The following is a 14,982-nucleotide window of genomic DNA, read 5'->3' as shown; positions in this document are numbered from 1 at the left end:
TAACCTTAAAGCAGCCCAAAGGTGTTTAAAGTTTCCCAAACATAATTTGAAAATGAGGATAGAAAAAGTTACTTGTGTTCATTAATTTATCCGTGTTAAGAATTTAACGTAAAATCACGTGTTCTGGCCCGTTAATAATTCGAATTATTTTAACACGCAAATACTACGTCTTTTAAAGTTAGATTACTGTATGTGTTTGTTTTTTCTTATAGCAAAACCACAGTGGGCTATCTGCTGAGCCCACCGAGAGGAATCGAGCCCCTGATTTTAGCGTTGTAAGTCCGTCGACTTCTCGCTGTACTAACGGGGGAGGGCATTATATTACTAAAAACTGCAGTTATTCCTTAACTTATTGAACAGGCAAGCATAGTCAGACACTTGAACATGCAGAAATAAAAGACAAATCAATTTCAGACTACTTTATTGTAGTGGAGTTACATCTAACTGTATATTACATGAGAATAAAGTGGCGTATTACCTATTTGAAGTAAATATGAACATTTAGCTTTCATTTTTTCATCAAAAGAATACCGAAAACGATTAAAGGAAGTATTATTGTCAAATAAAATTTGTAACACATTCTCGATATTAATATATGACACTATAATATACATTGATTCTTGCTTTAGTTTAATTTAACGCTTTCAATTCAAATATATGACAAATAAAACTTTAGGCCTAATATTATCCCATAAAATATATAAAATAGTCCAACGGTTAAGCTATAAACTTACGTTATTATCATGATTTTACACTTTTGTTTTTTTTTAAACACGTCTCATGAAGAAGATAATTTCTTTTTGTTTTATAAGTGTTTTTCGATATCTTTCTTTCAAGAATTCGTTCAGTGTATATTTGTGTAGGAAAACGTATACATCACATAATATTAGGCCTATTTCCCCACATTTGTTACATCTTAAAAAGAATGTAGGTAACAACATTTGCCCTTTTTCTATCTGTAAATGGAGTTATCTGTTTTAAAGTTCCATTCAGAAAGTCTTTTACTACAGATCTAACGTATCATACTTTTTGTTAGCTTTGAAATGCTAAGTCTAAGCTCTAGTGAAAACTGGCCCGGCATGGCCAAGCGCGTTAAGGCGTGCGACTCGTAATATGAGGGTCGCGGGTTCGCATTCCCGTCGCGCCAAACATGCTCGCCCTTTCAGCCGTAAGGGCGTTATAATGTTACAGTGAATCCCACTATTCGTTGATAAAAGAGTACCCCAAGAGTTGGCGGTGAGTGGTGATGACTATCTGCCTTCCCTCTAGTCTTATACTGCTAAATTAAGGACGGGTAGCACAGATAGCCTTCGAGTAGCTTTGTGCGAAATTCAAAAAACAAACAAACTAGTGAAAACTAAAACGAATCGTATAGTTGTAAGCTAACTGTTTTAATTTTTAAGTTGTTTTTTGTAAGCTTGCGGAATCTCTGAATTTTTGATCATTTTACGTGACATGAAGTCCATGTTAGCCCTAGAAACAGCTAGAACCATGGTGGATTATGTAAAAAGATTTTTCTAATGATTCGAATTAGTTTAACTGAAAGTTAGTTTATTGTACTTGAATTATAATATTGTAAGATAGAATGTCGTTTGTAAACGTAGGCTTAACTTTTTAAATCAGCTTAAAAATAGTTTAGGTTTGTAGAAACGTTTAAAAGGAAGAAATATACTGATTTGTCTCTAAGTGAGCTGGATGTTGAATTATTTTCCCCGATAATTTAAACGATCCCGCAAATGGAAAGAAGCAACGTTACGACCATACGCTCTTTTATATACCAAGGGTGATATAACCAACAATTCAAATATCTGCTTTTACAGGTCACCTTTAATATATGTAATAATTCAAAGAAATGTGTCAATTCTTTGTTTCTAAAATTGTATTGTCGTCTTTACTAGTGGCTAAACATCAAGCATGATGACCGCAAGTGTTTTAATTATTGTTTTTATCGTTGTCACAATTCGTAGCCTAACTAGTTTTTATCGTATGTTTCGGCTTCTAATGTACTGTCTTCTTCCTTCCTGGAAGGACTATGTATTTTACAATATGGAATGTTATACGTAGAAAAATAATGTAAATAATTACAAAAACTAACAGTCGATAAATCCCAAAGTATTAAAAAAACATTCTGTCAATCAATATTTATTTTTCAAATAAAATGATTTATTTATCTACAAACATTTTTAAATTCGCAAAAGTACGCTGGAAAGAAATTCGTTATCAATGGTCGTTAATGAATCAACTGATCAAGATATTGTATTTATATTACAATCTTAGTTCGCTACCATTCCCACAAATTTCATTCGTTAAAATAAGTCACAACGTGTTACACGTAACGTAAGTTTATTTGTTGCTAAGCGTAAAGCAACACAAGTTTCTATGTTCTGCACATCGTCGGAACCGAAACCCGATTTTTAGTGTAAAAAGTATTCAGACTCATCACTGAGCTAATACCCATAATAAATGAAAAGAAATTTCTTGTTTAGCAAAAACTTGGCATTTGAGGCTTGAATAACAGATTTTATTATTATTATCACAAAACAATATAAATTGAATACATAAATACTTTTCTTTCTTTTTTTTAGGAAATTAGTTTTAATATGGGCATTACAGTACTTGAACAACTGACATACATAAATATTAGTTTTACCATATCGTAGAAGCTGAGCATAATTCCAATCTACAACAGAGTTTACATGATCAGCAAACACTTGAATGCATTGAAGAGCAGTGTAAGTTATGTAAGCAGTGGGAATAATTTACATAAATTATGTGTATAACCCTACTTTCTGTTCTACTTCTGGTTCCGTAACTCGAAACATGTGCAATACTGTTTCTTCGCTTTGAATTTAAACACAAAACTGCACAGTAAGTTATCTGTGCTTCATAAGCCCTTTAGCTCTTGCTGTTGAGCTACCGGAGGTGGAGGCGTGCCATTGTGTGTGTGTGTTTTTCTTATAGTTACATTGGGCTATCTGTCGAGTCCACCGAGGGGAATCGAACGCCTGATGTAAGCATTGTAAATCCGTAGACTTACCACTGTACTAGCGAGGGATGTGTCACTTAATAAAAGTACAAAATAATTTTATACAAAGCCTACTTAAGATTAAATAACACTAACAAATACTGCTTGTCAAGTAAACATATTCCCCGTCACGTTCAACAATATTTACAACGTAATAATTTCGTGATGACGAGAAACCCATTTGAAGTAAAAATGTATTTCCGGAACGACCGGTATGGATATTAAAACTTTAATTAAAATAAAGTACAGAACAACGTTTCGACCTTCCCAGATCATCTTCAAGTTAACGAAGTTTGCAAACTCCCTTTGTTAACCTGAAGATGAACTAAGAAGGTCGAAACGTTGTTCTGTACTTCATTTTAATTAAAGTTTTAATAACCCATACTAACCGTCCTGAGAATACAAATGTGATGATTTATTTCACGATGCTAATCTGGTAACGAGTGTGTGTGTCAACCAAACAATATACATGCAGGATGTTACCGTGTCCATTGTGCTGAAAGAACCGAGTCACATTTATTTAGTCCCAAAAGGCGCAAATAGCCGAGTTGTTTTGCGACATAAAAAACCAAACCCACTAAACCAACCACTCAAAAGCAAAACTAAGTTTCTGCTTTATTAACACGAAAGCCCATTGTTCTCAGTCTGTGTTTAGGCTTCGTTTTGACCTGGGAATATCAGGATTCATCTGAACCACTTTGTCCCTCAATGACAAACGCTAAATATTACACACAAGCGAACCGTTCTCCGTGATTATAGGAAACTTGAACGAACAAAAGAAACTGTATGAAGTAAACATAAAGTTAATTGGTTTGTTTCGTTATTACGTACAAAGCTACACAAAGGGCTATCTGTGTTCTGCCCACCATGCGTATCTAAACCTGGTTTTTAGCACTAGAAGCCCACGGATTATACCATAAAATATAGCATTATGCACGTTTGTATTTACCATATCCTTTAGATGAGCAGGAGCCCTCCCCTTACCCCTCAATAACTGTGCAATAGAACTCGGTCATTTGGGTTAACGTAATGCTGCTTGTTTATACGCATATGTTATATGTATATGTGTGTTGATGTGGTTGATATATTGATTACTTAAGCCTCCCCCCTTCAATAGCGGTCAAATTTAAATTCCTGCCACAGCCCTGTAAACAAATATGTAATCTAAGATAATTATTCAAAACTACATTATATATTTTGTTCACTAATTACGAGTAGCTCACTACATAATTGAAGGATAAATTGGTGTTTTGTTGTTTTACTTTGATGTCGATCCACATTATATTTTGAAAGAAATTATATTTTCGAAGGTTTATAGGTTTAAACAGCCCCAACGTTTTCAATAAGGTGTTGAAAGTATTATTAGAAACAGCAGATATTTAATTCGTCCAATCAGAAACGTTAACTACACAATTTCTTCCATCAAATGTTTTCGTACAGGTCTCAGAAAAAAATGGCGCCCATAAGCATCTATTTTATTGAATTTTCCCCCTATTTTTCAAATCGAGAGAACGTTCGTCCTCAGTTAATATATTTTTCTTGAAACGTATTTCACGTATTTGATGACTGTCATATTTTTTTCACGCTTTTGTGTTCATTCTTCTGAAATTCAGTAAAAAAAAGAAGTCCAAACTAAATTACTTTATCGTCAGTGATCCAACTGAAATAAATACAAATTAAGTCATTTCTTTTAAACATGCGCACATTGATGAACAAAGAGCCCTATTTCTGGTTGCTACATCATGCATGACAAGTATATACGATTCAAGCAGTGATGAATCGACGAGCAGACTGGATTATGATATTACTGTAAGGTTTATACCCGAGATATCTTGTGTTAACAATCAGGTCATTTTCTCAGTCAAATGTTTTTCAAAACTATCTGACCAATTTATTGCTCTCCAATACGACATGCGAATAAGAAAGTTAAAGAAAATCCGGAACAAAGTAATCCTCAACAGAAACCGATAAGTTACAATCATAAACCAGTAACAGACAGAAGCATAAAACGAGCACTTAACTTGCAAAGTAACACCGAAGATATCAAACCAGAACCTCATGATGGCTGTCCAGTTCAAGCAAGGAATTAATACGCTCATTGCTCTAATGATGTCTTTGCTCATACGCTCAGACTCGGGTAAGGAGGATGTAATTGAGGGTTTCATCACCTTCTCTGTCAATTCCATACAGAAGGCTTCTGTTTCTTCCACGCTTCCAGAGCATATATTAAAACGATCATCAATACCCAACTGATATCCGACACCCCTCCAAAAGTGAATGAAACATTCAATATCTTCACGGGAACAGTAAATGCCTAGTAAACGTGGAAACATAATTATTAAGCCAATGAATGAAAATTGAGTCAAAACCATATGGTACTGGGACAAATAAATTTTCGTTGACTGCTGTGAACTCGATAGAGATTCACTTTGCTTCATTGCACAGTTACTTTGTGTAGTATCAACATTTTCTAAATTAATTTTATTGGCTACTTTGTTGTGCATTTGACGAATCAAAACGATAGACTTGTAAGCAGGATCTTCTGTATTCCAGATGTCGCCTTCATACCATTGCCGAACGTGGCGCATGGTGCTGACGTAACGTCGGAAGATACGAACTAAGTTGGAGGAATTACCAGTATACAACAGTGGAGCCAACATTCCGGGAATGGACACCACAAACATCAGTCCAGTCAGGTGCGCAAAAAATATACTAATAAAAGAAAAAATACAGAATATAAACACGTATATATGCATATATTTAACGTTCACTGGGGGAAAAAACAAGAATCTTATTTCCGTATTGACACATCAACTTTTTATAGCAGAAGTGTTTCTTTTTAAAGTATTCTGAGAATTTCAATCATTCGGTAAGATACTCGACTGAGGAAACAATTAACAGATGAATATTATACAGACATTCAGAAGTTTTACGTGTATATTACAGCCCTTAACTGTAATGTTAACTTATTACATTCTCATAACAATATTGACCCAATATAAACCTTGCAAGAGAAACACAATAATTATTCAATCAACCTCCATTTTGATAAAGATATTGTTTTAATTGCAGTAAAAGTTTAATTGTTTAACCCGCACACAGAAAGCAGATAATAATAATAATCTTTGGATATAGATAATTACGTGTAATTCCTTAAAACACAAAAATAAATAATGAGACATACTACTTCGTTCTGTTTATAGACTAGCATTTCATAAGTCCAGTTTCACAAACCAGAATATTGAACGCCTAAGTTTAGCAAATCGCGTCATTATGGGGAAATTTGCTGCTAGTAAACTACTTTTGTCCTACTTTTAGACTTGTTTCACGTAAGCCTGACTTCATAAACACCGTGGCACCAACTGTCACAGGTATAACAAACCTCGTCAATGTAGGGAAACATTGGCAATAAATAACCATGGTACTAAAATCTGTGATGTGCAAAAATGAATTGAACTTTTCAGGGCCCTGCATGGCCAGGTGGTTAAGGCACTCGACTCGTAACCCGAGGGTCGCGGATTCGAATCCCCGTCGCACCAAACATGCTCGCCCTTTCAGCCGTGGAGACGTTATAATGTTACGGTCAATCCCACTATTCGTTAGTAAAAGAGTAGCCCAATAATTGGCGGTGGGTGGTGATGACTAGTTGCCTTCCGTCTAGTCTTACACTGCTAAATTAGGGACGGCTAGCGCAGATAGATCTCGTGTAGTTTTGCACGAAATTCAAAACAAACCAAATAAACATTTCAGACACTGGAATAAATTGTTTGACTTTATTTTTGAGAAGAGTAGCTGTTGTTTATTTGTTGTTGAGCGCAAAGTTATCTGTGTTGCGCCCATCATGAGTGAGAAGGGTAGCAGCCGAGCTGTCAGAAACCTGACATTGTGCCTATTAAGCAATAACAAAGGTGACACCACTGTGAGTCCACAGCATGGTTACATGACTAATGTACGTTGATCAGTTTAAAAGAACGTACCATTGTATATGTAACTCCCTTTGAAGATTTAGCTCTTTTGAGTACTGCTTTTAATCACGTGTGTATGATACCTTGTTACCTCCCAACAAGCAGATACTTTTTAAATAGTTGATACAAGCCGTTACTGGGGTTTGTCAAGGTGCCTTTTTTTGTTCACATAAGTATGGTAGGGTCATTATCTTTTCACAAATTGTTATTAAATACAAATAGATGGACTAATATTATTTGTATATGAATGAAACATTTATCATATTAAATATATATACAGACACATACAGTTTTGTACAGTTTTAGCTGAGTTTTAGGCTAAAATATAGAATTGAGGGGAATAAAACGGCAGTAAGTGAGAAGAGTTAGGTAGCTTATTTTTCGATAAAATATAACCGAGAAATTACAGGTTGTAAAACTATACAGTTTTGAATAACTTTCTCACAGGCTCAGTAAAATCACTGGTGATATATTTGAATCGCAGTAAGTCACTTGCATCATTTTTAGAGAAATCATCTATTAAGAGGACAGGTGTTAAATCCTGACAACAAAACAGGGTGTTATTATTTCCTACCCTTAGAATGTTCGGAAGCCATTACTAAACTAAAATAAGTATAAGTCCTGCACAATAAAAAACTTTTAGGTGCTGTAATCTAAGGTTAAAAGAACAGCTGAGTGTAGTGTAACAAAGTTCTTTCACTACTTTAAATAGAGAAACATTTCTTTACTGGTTTAACAGGTGGCAGGATATACTTTAAAAAGGAACAGTTGGAGCAGGTGTATAAAATCTACAAAAATTAATCCTGCTTTCCTTTATAAGTGAAACCAACCACTAGACATTGATTATGGCAAATGCTTGAGAAACCGTCAACTAGACTTAATGCCTAAATTGGAGCAAATAAAGTTACAATGCACAGAGTTGCAAGCTTTGACTCTGCTGTTAGTTTAATGTCAATAAAAGATTAAACAAAGGTATTTTGAAAAAAAATCATTGGTTTTATCGTAACGTTAGAAAAAAACATAGTATCAGTGTGATATTATGTGTTTCGGTATAAAACCTGTACACTGCACCTCAAAACGAAATACGAATATTTTCATTTTTGGCAAATCTTTTAACTCCTCATGATATAGATTTACAATATAGTTAGCTATATGGCTGAGAGAAATATATATAAAACATCTATTTCTAAATGTAGCTAAATCCAAACTACATTTTGGCTAAAGAATTAAGTTTCTATCTCTGTACATTAACGATTTACACAAATATAATGAACTTTACCCCATAAAATGTGAATATCGTGTGAATATAGAGCCAGTAGACTCTATATGTAGGGATGGCTATAGTATTCAATAGACATAATACAAATATAAACACTAAAAATTAACAGTGACAATTATTATTGTTTCCATTCTTTTTGGCACTACTATCCCCACATCATTTTACATTTACAAAATGTTTCTATTACTTGTAATAAATGGTATTCCACACACTGGCGTCACCTTGTTTTCAAAAATGTACGGGAGGTAGGCGTAGCTTCTGTTGCTAGGGGATGTGTGAAAGTGTTCTATCAAACAAAAAGTTCTTGAAAAAGCAGGACATGTCTCCTCCTCCGCTAAAATTACGTCTATGATCTCATACCATTCTCGTAACATGCCAAAGGTAAATATTTGTAGGACCGGTAACAAGATATAAGGTGTATACCGTTGTTAGTCTACTTTCCATACAGTTACGAAGGGACTTAAACCCATTTTGTATAGATCAGTCCTTTCAAAATACGTAAGTTTTATCATAATAAGGTTGGGTGGAGGGTTAAAAAAAGTGTCTACTGTGTTGTTGTGAGAAAGAGTCCAAATGTGCAACATAAGGTTTTTGATAGCTTAGATGTCTCTCCTATGAAATATAATGCCAACAATGTTACTTCCGACAGGTCAATATTTTGTAAAATTCACGACCTCGGCCCACTAATTAAAACTTTTTTATTCCGTTTAGAGACTAGCATCACATAAGACAAACTTATCAAACATCAGAATAGTGACTTTCACAAGTCTGGCAATAGCAAGGTTTTTCATTGTGGGGAAACTTGTTTGAAATAAACTACAATGTTCTGGTTTTACACTAGATGTCACATAAGCCTAACCTGACGCTGCCCTTTTATAAACGTCGCTTTAGAAATGACTAACCTATAACAGTCTCGTACAAACTGACATGGACACAAACATTTTCCATAACAACCAATTTTTTGTTCTGGAGGCTTCTACGTGATGTCAATGTTGCGTGAGAAAAATTCACATATGGGGAAATAATGTTTGGGATGAGCCAAAGTATATGCATGTGATGCCATTGAAAACGTCAGTTATGTAAGTTTTGGAATATATGGATATGAACCGTCTTTTTTAAAACAACAAAATGTCGCTTCGCGGAAGAAAGAAAAACGAGTAAGAAAAGAAAATACTACTACTTCCAGAATTCAAAACAAGATAGAGTTCCATTTGCAAACCCTAACCCTGTTCCTGAATATATGATAAACAATTAGAATAGAACTACATGTTTTCAAGCTGGCAGTGTTCTGGTATGCTTAAAGACATATAACAACAGAACATAATGCTAAACAGCACATTTAAGTTTATTATGGATACTAATATGCCAGTAAGTATGACAAGAGTCAGTTAGTACAACTGAACATCTATATCAAAGTTCTTCATCATCAATAGTTCCAGAAGTGTTTTGGAATTACACTTCACATTTGCAATAAATACCACAAATGATATCCATCTTGGAACATCCATATGACACACACAGCCATTGACTGCTCTTACATCAACATCTAACGTATATAAGAGGTTCCATGTGTGCTGCAGCTTTGTTGGTGATAATAGGTAAAATGAAACCATCTGTTATCATGCACCAGTAGTTCTCCTCATTTTTTACAGTCTTTAATTAAATGACTCCAAGTACTGACTTGATGATGAACTCAAACATGGAAGCAGGTTGTCCTGCTTGTAGGAAACGTGTTGATTAGGAACAAAATTTGACAGTGTCACCAGGTCTTTACAGTTCATATAAATCTTTGGATTTTGCTCTGTTTGTGTAGAAAGTATCTATGAAAGTGTGTTTAAACTTCTCACCGATATCCTGTAGCAAGTTGTTTGATGAAGGTGTGTCCTGAAATTGAGTACTTCTGAATGTCATTGTTGTGATGACTGAAGGAGTTTGTGATGTTTAACTTTACTAATTCCATACACAGATGAACTCGTGTCCCACCCAGACACAGTGTAAGCAAAAGGTAAACACATGCATAATTCTCTCCCAATGACTTCTTTGGCCACCCAGATTGAAATGTACTGCTATTTGTATGCAGGAAAATATTTGCTGAATGATCTGTACAATACAATAGCAGTATTAGAATATCTGTATTGTCTGCTGTGACAGTTACTTTTCATGGTTTTCTGTGAGTTCAAGTGCCTTTCAAAATATCACTACTTATCATCTCATTCCTGTCCTGCATGATCTACATTGATCACATTTGACTTAAAGTGATTTACTGCAGGGTTTATTACGTTTATTCATTAAAAATGAGGCTTATCTGTAGGAACTGGAGTACTGTGATCACCATGGGAACTGGGGTACTGTTGTTGGTCACCATGGTAATTGGAGTACTGTTGTTGATCATTATGTCAGCACATGATGTCTGCTGTATTCACCAGTTCATTCTGTTCTGATCCTTTTGTTGTATTTACTTCACAGCTGTGGAAGGTGATACATCCAGCACTGTTCATTTGCTTTGTTTATACTACATTTTACACCAAATAATCAAATGTTATGTCCATTGTTCCAATTTTGGTCTGTGGAATATGATGAATCAGAGCACAGTCATCATACACTTTACCTGTCGTAGTAGAACAGAGTAATTGATTTGTTATATCTGTACTGATTTTAAGCAAATGTTTTGCTGGTTGTGACTTTAGGGTTTTCATAATACTTTATTACCTTGAAATATGGCAGAAGACCCAGAGACAAGCTCGTATGTGAATATGCTCTTTTCTGCAGCTCCACTGGTGTAAATAATGAAGAGAAGACAGCTCATCAGACGAACCTCTTTATTTCACACTTTGATTGTTTCCCTCAGGAGAGAGAAGTCTGTGGCTTGTTCTGTTCTTTTCATCTTCATGTCCTCAGACTTCTGGTAATTTTGCTTCTCTTGAATTTTCCACTTAATATTAACGGTCTAATTGATTTTCACCCTTTAATCCACAGCCACCCGAGTGGCAATGTTCCTCCTCAGTTAATGGATTTGTTAAATTGTAAAAGGATTATTTGTCCTTAGAACTGTTACAGTTTTGGTAACATCATGTTAATCATGCTTCATATTTTTTGAGCAAACATCTTAATAGTAGCATCACCAGTAGTAACAGTAGAAATATTCGTAGCAGCAGTAGTGTTACAAACAGCAGCTAATCACAATAATACCATCATTAGTCGCGACTGTCTTTATGCATTGTCTTGAAGCACTCTTTTGAGAAATTCATTTCACGTTCATTGCATTAAATTTATTAAATGTTTGTATATTCATAAGTGATCATTGAGTTGAAAACATCAAATTAAATTACTGTAGTCATTCTCAAGTACAGTTACTGGTTCCGGTTTTCGTTAGAGCCTTAGAATAGAGCTGTTGTCAATATTAAATAGCATGTCACATTCACCTTAAAATTTCCAGGGTCTCTAATTTTTAAAGACCTAAACTACTAAAGTTTCAGTCTTCTTGCAGAATCATGCAAATAATTATGTTAGATAGTTTTATTGAATCATTATTATGAATAAAACTCAGTGCAAAAACCTTTGCTGTATTGTTTCGATGTTTAACAGTTGTTTTTTCATACAAAAAAGTGCATTGCGTAGGCCTAACTTTGACTGAAGCAAAAGGATTTCCCTTCGTGATAATTTGGGTGAATTTTTTCCTGTAGCTGTTAGATATCCATATGCATGTTTTCAGACCAAAACTTGGTTGTTTATTATGGAAAATGTCTGGGTTGGCCATATTTTGTGTAAATTTATACTGAACTAATAGCTGGAAGCTTAATATTATATCTAACATGTGATCTTGAGATCAATTTTTTATAGAATTCGCGACACTTTAAAAAAAAGTTAAATTTCAGTTCAATGTCAAACAAAATTGTTTATTGGTTTATAAATGTCTTTATTCTGTAGTAAACTATAAGCGAGTAAGTAAGAAACAGCATTGAATTACGTAAATATTGAATTCTTAATTTTTTGTTGTGACCGTTACATAAATAATTACCGGTATAATTTTTTACTCCTACCTAAAAAAGTGTGACTGAAATACACGGCGAGCTCTATAGAACTTCTCCCGATCTAACCAAGGGGGCGCTTTTGTCGTCGTATTCCCACAGTCTCCAGGAAGTTCCAAACCTTTCTGAAGCTCATCAAAACGAGTCATATTTTTTTATACGTCTTACACCGTGTACGAACAGACAGCGCCCAATCCCTGAAATAAATAAATATGTATAGACATTTGGAATCAAAGGCAACATAGGAAAGCATTTATAGAAGAGTCATTAGAACCGATTTTTTTAAAGCCGTTATCATTCATTAACCCTTAAACGATGACCATAATCAATTGATGCTGCTACCTACAACATTCCCGCTGTTTAAGGGTTAAGCAATCAGAAGACAATATTAAGAAAAAACAAATAAAAAGCCTTTTGCATTGTTTATCTTCTTTCTGTTCAATGACATTCATATACCAAAAATAGCTGGTATAAAGTAATGACCAATTTGTATCTTGTTAGGAAAAGTGCATTTATTTTAATTTCTGACAATGAAAAGCACGGATCATAGTTCACACCAGCAAGAAAATTGCTTAATTGGTAAAGAGAAACTCACTATAGTAGAGATAAATATTCGTCTTTTCTTTTATTGTTGTTGGGGCCTGGCATGGCCTAGTGCGTTAAGGCGTGATTCGAATCTGAGGGTCGCAGGTTCGCGCCCGAGTCGCGCCAAACATGCTCGCCCTTTCAGCCGAGGGGGCATTATAATGTGACGGTCAATCCCACTATTCGTTGGTAAAAGAATAGCCCAAGAGTTGGCGGTGGGTGGTGATGACTAGCTGCCTTCCCTCTAGTCTTACACTGCTAAATTAGGGACGGCTAGCACAGAAAGCCCTCGAGTAGCTGTGTGCGAAATTCCAAAACAAACAATTTATTGTTGTTCCCTTTGTCCTTACAATACAACTAAAGTAGGAAACTAATACGGGTCACTAGGAATTAAAAACTCTGGGTGTGCACAAGTTTCAGATCTCGGTCACAAAAACTTCATTTTCAATATGTAGCATACATCTGAAACGTGCAGTATAAACACTATAACAGACACGTTAATATTTGTTTTATTTTAAATTCAAACGAAGGCAAGTTCTTACAGATAATTTTGTTTTACACTAAATATTTTTGTGCTGCTCGAAGGAATGTATTACAAACTTGCAGTAACTTCTACCAAATTCAGGTATGGCATAGTGTGGTGATTTGGGCTTGATTCCTATTCTGTGGGTTCTAATCCACTTCAACAAACATTCTCACCCTTTCAGCCGTTATTATGTAACGGTAGACTCCACAATTCACTGGTAAAAAAATAAGTAGTCTAAGAGCTCCACCTGATATATCACTACTAAATAAGGGATGATAAGCGTAAATATTTCTCAAGTAACTTTACGTGAAATTCAAACCAAACCAAAGCTTCTGAACGTTCTACAATAATAATTACAATTAATAATAAATAGACTTAGTTGCGTCAGATAGAAAATAAGAAAAAAAGTGTATATCTAATGCTTCTTCTGAGTGTCTCTAAATTAAACCTTTAAAAGTTGCAAACATTCTGACAATATATCAACTACCCTAGTACAGGGAACAGTGCTTGTTATGGGTATATTACTCGTTAACTCTCATAAATATAATTAATAATAAATAGACTTAGTTGCGTCAGATAGAAAATAAGAACAAGTGTATATCTAATGCTTTTTCTAAAAGTATCTGAATTAAACTTTTAAAAGGTTAGAATATTCTAAGTACACGTGTATTTATTTCTCTTAACAAAGCCACAGTGGGCTATCTGCTGTGTCCACCAAGAGGAATCGAACGTCTGATTTTAGCAAATCCGAAGACTTACTGCTGTCCCACCGGGGAGAAGTCTTCTGAAAATATGTCACCTATTCTAATACGACAAATAAATACAAACATTTTCGTAATTATTTAACGTCTTGTCAAGGTCATATTACTTGTTATCTCTCACCCGTTGCAACCTTACCTCCAAAGTTCAATTTCTTTTAGTGAATAATAATAATAGTGGCAAGATTATATCTAGAAATTTCATCATTCAAGAGGGAGTTGTTACTTTGAAGTTGGTTCACTTTGGTTGTGAACTTCACGCAAAGCTACACGAATGCTATTTGCATTAGCTGTCCCTAATTTAGCAATGAATGGCATGAGGAAAGGCAACTATTCATCACCACTCACCGCCAACTCTTAGGATATTATTTTACCAATGAATAGTGGGTAAGACCGTCACACTCTAACATCCCACGGGTGAAAGGGCGAGCACGTTTGGTGAGACCCTCAGATTGCGAGTCGAGCACCCTAACCACCTGGCCATGTCGGGACTACTTTGAAGTAATGATGAAGTAGTACAATAAAATCCTTAAGAAACTAAAGATAGAATGCAGTGTTGATATATAATTTAATGGGCTTTATGACAAGTACAATGATTATAACCATAATTCATGAACTTGACAACATAACAAAATAACTGGACTGTTTGAAATTTGCCAAGTTGCCTGATGAACATTTGTGAACAAAACAGATCTGATTATCTGATGGGCATCATCAGTTCTTGGTGAAGAAGGTTCTCCAAGTAGATGTAATACTTCTACGATCATATTTTATTTCTCTCTCAACTACTGCCACTGATGTCAGTGTTGGATTAAC

General features: G+C 34.9%; 1 protein-coding gene across 6 annotated transcripts in view; it reads right to left on the bottom strand.

The window, feature by feature from the left end:
- Positions 1-415: 415 nt before the first annotated feature.
- Positions 416-14,982, bottom strand: part of LOC143226531 (uncharacterized) — a 34,816-nt gene continuing 20,249 nt past the window's right edge. For 4 of the 6 annotated variants that reach the window (XM_076457596.1, XM_076457595.1, XM_076457594.1 and 1 more), the window contains exons 2-3: positions 12,310-12,494; positions 419-5,737 (exon numbers count right to left, since the gene is read on the bottom strand). In XM_076457596.1, coding sequence (XP_076313711.1) covers positions 4,870-5,737; positions 12,310-12,446 — 1,005 coding nt within the window. In that variant the 5' untranslated portion in view covers positions 12,447-12,494 and the 3' untranslated portion in view covers positions 419-4,869. Of the gene's footprint in view, positions 5,738-12,309; positions 12,495-14,982 lie in introns of all 6 variants that reach the window. The other 2 variants (XM_076457592.1, XM_076457597.1) reach the window with 2 other exon arrangements.

The sequence above is a fragment of the Tachypleus tridentatus genome, chromosome 9, assembly GCF_004210375.1.
Source record: "Tachypleus tridentatus isolate NWPU-2018 chromosome 9, ASM421037v1, whole genome shotgun sequence".
NCBI lineage: Eukaryota > Metazoa > Arthropoda > Merostomata > Xiphosura > Limulidae > Tachypleus > Tachypleus tridentatus.
The sequence above is the reverse complement of the archived record's forward strand: the minus strand, read 5'-3'. Positions and strand labels throughout refer to the sequence as shown.